Consider the following 10,449-nt stretch of genomic DNA (forward strand, 5'->3'; position numbering starts at 1 on the left):
CAACGAGACCAAGATGGTTTCCATCGGTGCATCTCCAGTTGCTAAACTTGTTTGGTAACTTTGCGAGATGATGCATTCCAAGGGGTATATCCTAATGATGTGGATATGTATACTATATACAGTTAGCCATGGTAGCTTGCCAACCATGTGACTATCCTCATTAGCAGACGGCTGTAGTGTCAACAACCCCCCCCTTTCGCTCCCTCTCCAGGCTCTGGAGCTGCTGACAAACTGCTACGTCATGGTTCAGGGAAACACTGTGTCAGCGCTGGGACCATTCAACGGTCTGAAGGAGGTGAGAGTCCATCTGTCTGTCCTCCTCTCTGCCTGCCTGTCTGTCTATCCCTCTAGCTCTTTATCTAAGAACTTCTCTGTTTCTAACTAATACCTACGTCTCTGTCCCAAATATACATAAATGAACTGCGTTTGGGGTTGCCGTGGTTACCGGTGTTACAGTTTTCAGGTGTACACGGATTTTGTTTTACTCCTCCGAAACAAAACAATCTGCACCGTGCGTAACAGGGACACCCGACCGTGGCATCCCTGACTGCGTGATGGCGTTGTTTCCTTCAATAAGAGGGAGAGAAGCTGACTGCTGCCTTGACTTGTGTTAAAAAGTTTCTTAAGGTCTTAAAATGTTTAGTTGCACAACAGAATCTAAACCACAACGATGCAGCAACTGAACTGTTCCCACGACAACAAACCATCCCAACCTATTCACTGTTATTAATGTTGAATTGGACATTTCCACATTCATCTCCTCAAGCCTTCCATTAGAGTGAGTATTGTATCTTGTTTCTTACAATGAGCCCTGACCACGTGTTGTTGTTGTTTTTGTTGTTGTTGTGCTCCAGGTGCGTAAGGTGGTGATGGACACCATGAAGAACATCCATCCCATCTACAACATCAAGGTGCGGCATTTTAGAAGTCGGTGGAGGTACCACCCGCCGCGCGTTGAAATGCAAAACGCTCTGCTAGGAGGCGGTTGCCTATAAAATGCGGGTGACAAAGGCCCTGAATTTGGTTGCCTGGGGCAACCGTTATTGCCGGGTGGCCTCCGGTGACTTCAAGGAGTAGCACGACATGTTCCATAGACAGATGGATGGAGTGATAGACAGATGGATTGATAGGTCGTGTATTGTTCCCAGAGGGGAGGTGAGGTTGCCATGGGAGCAGGTGGTTTGGCTCCAGGTGTGTTGGCTGCGCTGCCCGATGACGAGTCCGTCCATCCTTGTTCTGATCCTCTGAAAGAATCCAATCCCTCTCCGGGTTCTGGAGCTGAGAGAGCGCCACCTGGAGCTGAGGGCAGCGCACTTTATTGACGTCACTTACTCACGACGGTGCGAAACCCGGTTCCCAACGACACGAACTGGCCAGTTGCTGGGCAACCTGTCACAAAAGATGAGTTTGAGTTTGTGTGTGTGTGTGTGTGTGTGTGTGTGTGTGTGTGTGTGTGTGTGTGTGTGTGTGTGTGTGTGTGTGTGTGTGTGTGTGTGTGTGTGTGTGTGTGTGTGTGCAGGCCCTGATGATCAAGCGGGAGTTGGCCCGGGACCCCGAGCTGCGGACCCGGAGCTGGGATCGCTTCCTGCCCACGTTCCGCCAGAAGAACGTCTCCAAACGCCGCCAGAGCAACAAGGAGCAGAAGAAGAAGAAGGAGTACACGCCCTTCCCCCCCCAGCCCCCGGAGAGCAAGGTACCCCTCCGTCACCCTACCCCTCCGTCACTCTACCTCTCATCACCCTACCTCTCTCATCACCCTACCCCTCCATCACTCTATCACTCCGTCACTCTACACCGCTGTCACTCTATCCCTCTGTTACTATCCCTCTGTCACTTTACCTCCATCACTCTATCCCTCTGTCACACTTTACCTCCATCACTCTATCCCTCCATCACTCTATACCGCTGTCACTCCACCCTTCTACTCCATTTATCACCATGGCTCCATCAGTAGCAGTCATAGAGTTGGAGACGTTTTACTTCACCAATAGAGAGAGTTAGAAAGGGGTGGAGTCTGAAGTGATGGGTCTTTGCCACCGGGCCGCGAGAACACGGGGGGGATTGTTTCGGCAGCAGAGCAGCAGCAGGAAACGGAGTAAATTAAATACATCCAGAGTTTTTATTTGCTTTGCTTGGAGAACAGATCGCTCTGATCGTAGCTGCTGAACCGTTCCCAACCCCACCCCTTTTAAATTGAAGAATTAAAAATTGTAAAATATTGAACATTAAAAATTATAAAGCATACAAATTGTAATGGGACTATAGTGGAATATCTGCAGCCCTGGTGGTCAGTAGAGGTCAGTGGGGGTCTACCTGGCTGTGTGGGGGTCAGTAGGTCTCCATGATGTTTGAACAGTCGTCTTGTTTGCTTTCCTCCAGGTGGACCGGCAGCTGGCGTCAGGAGAGTTCTTCCTCCAGGAAACGGCCAAGAAGAGGATGAGGATGGAGGAGAAGAAGGTGAATTTTCTCTTCCTTGTATCGTCGCTTTTTAACTTTCATTTCTCAGTGAAACGACAAAACATGGACTCGTACGAACTGACGACCCGTTGAGGACTGCTCAGCGAGTCTGGAGGTCCTCAAAGCCTCTGAAACGCAAAAAGTATTGCAAAAACCTTAAAAGTATTTGGAAAAAAATCTTTAAAAAGTCCTTAAAACTCATTAAAAAGAATGTCTTAAAGGGGACGTATTATGCTCCTTTTTACACAAGGTCACACAGGTCTCTCAGGTCCCCAAACAGGTCTCTGAGGTTTTTTTGCTGAAAACACCACTCAGGTGACGCATTCCAGCCACTGCGACATGCCTCCAAACCCTCCTGTTCCAAAACGGGCTCTGTGAGCCAATGGGGTTTGAGCACGGCTTCCAGGTTTTCATTGTATTTACTCCGTAACGTTCACTGATTTCACCCTCGTCAGTCCACCCAAATGCGTTTCTGAACAAATTTGAGGCGAGAAATAATCCATCCAGTTCTTCTCATAGAAGATGTACGAGGCCTCGTTTAAAAGTTTCTTCCCACTTTCGTTGCCGTGCTGCAGGCTGGCGGAGACACGGACACCGCGCCGCGACGCAGCGGCACGCGGGGAGTTGTTGTTTTGTGCATGCGGCAAAAATAAATGAATACGTCTGCAATAAAAACACTGTTTATATTGGTGTTGTTTGGAGAAACGCACAGCAGGTGGGATGGAGCAGATGACCATATAAGGAAATCGGTGGAAAAAACCCCTTTGGAAACGGAGCGGGCGAAACCTGTCGTCATGAGTTAACCTGATTATCTGACACTTTGGCCACGTCCAATATCAACATCCCAAATTGGAGCATGAGATACGTACGACCCAAAATAAGGAAAAGCATCGCAGGGTCCCCTTTAATAATAAATCTTAAAGTGTTCAACTCAGTTGAAAATGTTGGAAATGTGACCAAATGTCTGACCGAGGGAAAACTGCTTCTCAACGAATAAGAGAAAAGAATTGTCCCCAAAAAACACAATTAGGTCAAAAATCTTAATTAGATGTGACCCCGTGGAAAGTGGAGGTATTTTTCTTTCTTATTTTATTTTATTGAAGTTCTTCCTTTCTTCTTTCCAGGCCAAAGAGGCGGAGCAGCTTAGTCGGCGTCAGGAGCAGCGGAAACAAGCCTTCATCCCCCCCAAAGAGAAGACCAAGAAGAAGAAGGAGCACACGGGTACGCACACGCACGCACACGCACACACACGCACACACACACACTTATCACGTTAAACTAGAATAAAGAAAAGACTGATATTTTAAAATATCAATTGTTTTATTTTCAGGTTTAGAATTATTCTTTGTTTGTTTTTAGGGTTATTTTAAAGGCAGAGGTTTATTGTTTATTGACAAACGTTTGTATTTTATTTTAGGTTTATTTTTATAGTTTATTGCGTATTGACCTCTGTTCTTTGAATAAATGAATCGGCCATTTGTAAGGTACTGTTGTTTAAATTTCATTTCAGTTGTTTTCTTTTCTTCATGCTGCGTTGTCTTGCTTCTCTCTCCGTCCTCAGAGGGGAAACTGGACATCGAGGCGATCAAGGACAAAGTGAGAAAAGCCAAAAGCAGGAAGCTGGGAGCTCCGCCCGCCGGCCAGGCCCCGCCCCCTCCCCCCTCCTCCGGCGGCAAGAAGAAAAAAAAATGAGAGCTGAGGGGGGCGCAGTGCGCAGGCCAGGCTGTTGGACTGGGACGGTTGGATTGTGGGACAAGCGGCTTGCTGGAATCAAATCGGGCGACGGGACTCCTTGCTGGTTTCCATGACGACCGCACAACTGGATGTAAATAAAACAGTTCCAGAGGATTCTTTTTGTCTGTTTCCCCCAGCAAAGTGTTTTTTTTGTTTGTTTTTTCATTTCCATAGGAATAAAATGTTCAAATATATTTAATACAAAAAATAAACCTTATTTCGTATTCCAGTGCATTTACTTTGAAAATTACATTTCAGTTTCAGTCTTTGTTCTGAATCGTGTTTTGACGTCACAGGGTTCGTGTTGATGTCCTTTGTTGTTTTTTTATATCTAGATGTTTGTTTTTACGTTTGGAGGAAAAAATAAAAAACAAAAACAGAACTCTTAATTTGAAGCCTGGAACTTCAGTGGAACGTGTCTGTCGTTCACGATGTGGGGGATGCACGCGGAGCGCCGCCCTGTCGAGCGCCACCGCATGGGGCGGCACCTGGTCGAGCGCCACCGCATGGGGCGGCACCCTGTCGACTGCCGCCGCATGGGGCGGCACCCTGTGGAGCGACGCCGCATGGGGCGGCACCCTGTGGAGCGACGCCGCACGGGGCGGCACCCTGTGGAGCGACGCCGCATGGGGCGGCACCCTGTGGAACCGCAGCTCAAAGCACTTCAGCTCGATGCTGATTGGCCTGTTTGCTGCGTTCAGTGATGACGGAACTCAGGCAAATCCTTCCCAATCGGGTTCATGTGGAATCACCGTTGAGGTCGAGCTCTGGGGGCAGACCGGTCCGGTCCGGCCCGACTGCACCGACGTAGCGCAGCGGGCATCACAGCAGCATGGCGGCGCACGCCGCCAACGGTCAAGATGTTTGTTGTTTAATCGAAAACCAAGCAGAGCCCCCCGAGCTGACAAATGTCCTGCGGAACCAAACAGAAGCAAAATACTATCGAATAGAAATAAAATCACGTTCGACCGGAAGTGTGGCGTAAACACTCGGAATGACCGATTTCGGCTTTTCAAAGGAACGCAGCATCGGCGAGGGCTAAACTGGCGTCGCTGATTGGCCAGCGTAATAGCCAATCAGAGGACGGCCACGTTCTAGCTTAAACCGGCTGTCATGAAACGTCGACAGCGCCGCCATCTTGCTACGGTGTCTCACTGTGAACGCTGTATAGCACCGATGAGGACAAACACAAATTGCGCTGTTTTAGCAAAGAATTACAATCATTATTTATATAAAACTGCAAAGGTGTAAAAGTTTTTCTTCAAATATTATTCTTGTTCCCTGTTTTTATTTCCCCCTCATGGACCTGGTAACCACAGTCTGTACCCCATGTGCGGCAGAGAACTGCGAAAACTTGAAAAATAAACATCATTAGAATATTATTTTCAGAAGTACCGTTAGTTACCGTTAGAATAACATTTAGAGAAATATCATCAGAATATTATTTTGGCCGGTGCTTCCGGCGCGCTCCCTCTGGTGCGGTGGGCGGACTGACCACCGTGCCAAGATGGCGGCGGTGTTTACGTGTCAGTGCTCGGCGCTTCGAGGCAGCAGCCGGGACTCGAACCGGACAGCGGAGCCTCCGGGAGGAGGACCGGGCTGGGCGAGAGAGACCCGCTGCGTGGCAGACAGACAGGCTGGGACACCGGAGGCTCAGTGCGGATCCTTCCTCTCCAGCCTCCGGACACCACTCTCAAAGAACTGCCGCTAACTAGTGCGGGAACCCCCGGTGTTGGAGCTCCACGGAGCCCGAACAGAGCTCCCGGTGCGCGGGGCTTCCGTGACGCTGTGACCGGGTTTGGATCTAAAGTTGGTTAAACTGTCTCACGTGGCCGGGCTGAGCTGAGTAAGACAGGCTGGTACGTGAGACAGGCTAGGCTAGGCTAAGGTGGGTTTAAGTTAAACAGGCTCGGCTCCGCGAGGCTAAGCTACCTCCAGGACCATGCCGGGTCGCCTCTCGGACCTATTCGCCAACGGGCGCATCGTGGCCGGCCTGCTGGTCAACCTGCTGGCGTCCATCTGCATCGTGTTCATCAACAAGTGGATCTACGTCCACTACGGCTTCCCCAACATGACCCTGACCCTGGTCCACTTCCTGGTCACCTGGCTGGGGCTGTTCGTGTGCCAGCGGCTGGAGCTGTTCGCCCCCCGGAGCCTGCAGCCCCGCAGGGTGGCGGGGCTGGCGCTCAGCTTCTGCGGCTTCGTGGCCCTCACCAACCTGTCGCTGCAGAACAACTCCATCGGCACCTACCAGCTGGCCAAGGCCATGACCACCCCGGCCATCATCCTCATCCAGACCCTGGGCTACAAGCACAGCTTCTCCCCCAGGATCAAGCTCACCCTGGTGGGTAGAACCCGGAGCCCCGGAGCCCCGGAGCCAGGTCCCACACAGAGCCCTGCTTGTCCTGTCCCCGAACAGAGGGCTGTGTGTCCTGGCTCTCGGCCTGCGTCATGAATTAATAACTTCTTACCTGCGACACGGGAAAGGTTTTGCTCTGAATGAATCCTTGATGACCTGCCTCCCCCCCCCAGGTGCCCATCACACTGGGCGTGGTGCTCAACTCCTACTACGACATCCAGTTCAACTTACTGGGAATCACCTTTGCTTCACTGGGAGTACTGGTGACGTCGCTCTACCAAGTGGTGAGATCATCAACCAGTCGGTACAGCCGGTCTGTACCGGTGACACTACACCGCCCAGTACAACCGGTCTGTACCCGTGACACTACACCGTCCGGTACAACCGGTCTGTACCTGTGACACCGGGAACCGTCCAGTACAACCGGTATTTGAATGAAATGATCATATCATTTGAACATCATGTTAAGTGCCCCCTAGTGGTCCCCATGGGATCTACAGGGGCTTGTTCATGCTGAAAATACCATAAAATGCATTTTTGGTGAAGATTATTTTATATTTCTGTTTTAAATAATCAATGTAACCCAGTTACAATCCCCTGACATCCCTAAATATGAATAATACAATAGTATTAGAAAGTAAGACGCATTCATAATAAAGCTCCCTCTCTCTCTCTCTCTCTTTTCAGTGGGTTGGTACTAAACAACATGAGTTGCAGGTGAACTCCATGCAGCTGCTCTACTACCAGGTACACACACACAAACATAAACACACATATAAACACACACACACACACACACACACATAAACACACACATAAACACACACACACACACATAAACACACACACACACACATAAACACACACATACATACACACACAAACATACACAGAAACACACTCAAACATATAGATAAACACACACACACATATATATATATATATATATATATAACACACAAAAAAGTAAACAACAATTCCACCCAGTTTAATCGTGTGTGTGTGTGTGTGTGTGTGTGTGTGTGTGTGTGTGTGTGTGTGTGTGTGTGTGTGTGTGTGTGTGTGTGTGTGTGTGTGTGTGTGTGTGTGTGTGTGTAGGCCCCCATGTCCTCAGCCTTCCTGATGCTCTTGGTTCCCTGGTTCGAGCCGCTGACCGGAGAAGGAGGAATATTCGGACCTTGGTCACTTCCTGCGCTGGTAACACACACACACACACACACACACACACACACACACACACACACACAGTTTAACCAAGTTGTGTGGTTGCTAGGCGATGGTGCTGCTGTCAGGCGTGGTGGCCTTCCTGGTGAACCTCTCCATCTACTGGATCATCGGAACCACCTCTGCCGTCACGTATCCTCAACCACTGGCCTGGGGTCCCTGCTGGGGCCGCCGCTTTACGCCGAATGTCGCTTTTTTGAACGTGGGTTTGGGTGACTGGTGTGAACTGTCCAGATGAATGAGATTTTGTTTTTGGGAGGGGAGGGGAGGGGAGGTGACACATTTTATCATTTTGTTTTGTGGTGTAACGTTAGAAGACGCAGCTTCTTGCTTTGCTCTGGTGCGCTGCCAAGCAGGAAGTGATGCTGCGTTCACAGGAACTCAGAAAAATGAATTTCGTGTCAGTGGTCCGACAATCAGCTGGTTATGTAGGTTGGTTGATAGACAGTTAGCTGGTTAGGTGTGTTGGTTGATAGTCAGTTGGTTAGTTAGGTTTGTTGATAGTCAGACAGTCAGCTGGTTAGGTAGGTTGGTTGATAGTCAGGCAGTCAGCTGGCTAGGTAGGTTGGTTGATGGTCAGACAGTCAGCTAGTTAGGTAGATTGGTTGATAGTCAGCTGGTTATGTAGGTTGGTTGATAGTCAGCTGGTTATGTAGGTTGGTTGATAGACAGTCAGTTGGTTAGATAGGTTAGTTGACAGTCAGACAGTTAGCTGGTTAGGTGGGTTGGTTGATAGTTAGCTGGTTAGGTTGGTTGATAGTCAGACAGTCAGCTGGTTGGGTAGGTTGGTTGATAGTCAGCTGGTTAGGTAGGTTGGTTGATAGTCAGACAGTCAGCTGGCTAGGTAGGTTGGTTGATAGTCAGCTGGCTAGGTAGGTTGGTTGATAGTCAGCTGGTTAGGTAGGTTGGTTGATAGTCAGCTGGTTAGGGAGGTTGGTTGATAGACCGACAGCTGCTTAGGTAGGTTGGTTGATAGTCAGACAGTTAGCTGGTTAGGTGGGTTGGTTGACAGTCAGCTGGTTAGGTAGGTTGGTTGATAGTCAGACAGTTAGCTGGTTAGGTGGGTTGGTTGACAGTCAGCTGGTTAGGTAGGTTGGTTGATAGTCAGACAGTTAGCTTATTAGGTTGGTTGGTTCATAGTTAGCTGGTTAGGTAGGTTGGTTGGCAGTCAGACAGTCAGCTGGCTAGGTAGGTTGATAGTCAGTTGGTTAGGTAGGTTGGTTGATAGTCAGACAGTCAGCTGGCTAGGTAGGTTGATAGTCAGTTGGTTAGGTTGGTTGGTTGACAGTCAGCTGGTGAGGAAGGTTGGTTGGTAGTCAGACAGTCAGCTGGCTAGGTAGGTTGATAGTCAGTTGGTTAGGTAGGTTGGTTGGTAGTCAGACAGTCAGCTGGCTAGGTAGGTTGATAGTCAGTTGGTTAGGTAGGTTGGTTGATAGTCAGACAGTCAGCTGGCTAGGTAGGTTGATAGTCAGTTGGTTGGGTTGGTTGGTTGACAGTCAGCTGGTGAGGAAGGTTGGTTGATAGTCAGACAGTCAGTTGGTTAGATAGGTTGGTTGATAGTCCGATAGTCAGCTGGTTAGGTAGGTTGGTTGATAGTCACACAGTTAGCTGGTTAGCTAGGCTAGCTGGCAGGAAGCTTGGTAGCTTCTCTCCTGGTCTGTTGCTGTTTTCCTTATCACCTTGTGCAGGTACAACATGTTTGGCCACTTCAAATTTTGCATCACTCTGATTGGAGGATACCTGCTCTTCCAGGACCCGCTGTCACTCAACCAGGTGAGTCTGCTAAGCCCCGCCCACCTCTACTACTAGTAATGTCTGACCCTGTCTGACCCACTCGTCTTTCTCTCAGGCTCTAGGTATCCTCTGTACTCTTGCTGGCATCTTGAGCTACACTCACTTCAAGCTGGCCGAGCAGGAGGAGGGGAGGAGCCGCCTGGCGCAGAGGCCCTAGCCCCGCCCACGTGCTCTCCCTGGCCCTGCCCAAACACAGCCGTCGTGACTCCGCCCGCATTTCAATCCCCTCGCCGGAACTCGGATTTTGGCTGGTTTGATTCTTTGCCGAGCTTTGTTTTTTAATTTGTAAGCTGTGTTCCGTGGAGCCAAGATTCGTCTTTTTTAACTTTGAAACTTAAAAACTTGCGTGTTTTAAAGTTATTCGGAGGAACTTCATCCTCGAACTGACATGGAAGGTTCTGATTGGTCCACAGAATGATTCAACAAAACAGAGGATTCTGATTGGTCCACAGGCGGATTTGTCGCATGGAGAAAGGGGAAATCAAGTTTCATAAATTGTGATATTGTTCTTTATACACATATGGACGGTGAGATCAGAAGGGGACAGATCTGCATTTGGTCATATCTGCCCTTGACTTTTATTTTGAAAACACTTTTTTTATTATCATTATTACTATGCAGAATAAAGTATTTTACAGGAATGTATTTGACTCAGGCTCCAGTGTGTTTGGTTCAGTCCCTCCATCCTGTGGCCCCAGGAACTAAATACACATTAGATTGGAGTCATTGGTTCCACTTAAAAATGTTCTTTTAATCTTTTAGACCTATATGTTGTTGTTGCTGTTTCTAACTTAAATGTATTCTTAATTTCTCTATTTTAAATAGAAGAAACCCAAACATGCAGGCGTTTATAAAATTAAAGCTAGGTCGGACACATTTAA

At 48.8% G+C, this 10,449-nt stretch overlaps 2 protein-coding genes across 2 annotated transcripts in view; both read left to right on the plus strand.

Annotated features, from left to right (window-relative positions):
- Window positions 1–4,585, plus strand: part of krr1 (KRR1 small subunit processome component homolog) — a gene marked incomplete at its 5' end in the record, with an annotated part of 10,079 nt that extends 5,494 nt beyond the window's left edge. Inside the window, 6 exons of the mRNA XM_080022316.1 lie at window positions 212–295; window positions 855–911; window positions 1,520–1,693; window positions 2,380–2,457; window positions 3,582–3,678; window positions 4,019–4,585. Of these exons, the coding sequence (XP_079878442.1) occupies window positions 212–295; window positions 855–911; window positions 1,520–1,693; window positions 2,380–2,457; window positions 3,582–3,678; window positions 4,019–4,149 (621 nt within the window). The 3' untranslated portion in view covers window positions 4,150–4,585. The remainder of the gene's footprint in view (window positions 1–211; window positions 296–854; window positions 912–1,519; window positions 1,694–2,379; window positions 2,458–3,581; window positions 3,679–4,018) is intronic.
- Window positions 4,586–5,759: 1,174 nt separating this feature from the next.
- Window positions 5,760–10,200, plus strand: slc35e3 (solute carrier family 35 member E3). Its single transcript, XM_080022232.1, has 7 exons — window positions 5,760–6,535; window positions 6,724–6,834; window positions 7,238–7,297; window positions 7,649–7,747; window positions 7,824–7,906; window positions 9,463–9,547; window positions 9,624–10,200. The coding sequence occupies exons 1-7, from the start codon at window positions 6,134–6,136 to the stop codon at window positions 9,723–9,725; spliced, it is 942 nt and encodes a 313-aa protein (XP_079878358.1). The 5' UTR covers window positions 5,760–6,133; the 3' UTR covers window positions 9,726–10,200.
- The last annotated feature ends 249 nt before the right edge of the window (window positions 10,201–10,449 follow it).

The sequence above is a fragment of the Zeus faber genome, assembly GCF_960531495.2.
Source record: "Zeus faber genome assembly, chromosome: 21".
NCBI lineage: Eukaryota > Metazoa > Chordata > Actinopteri > Zeiformes > Zeidae > Zeus > Zeus faber.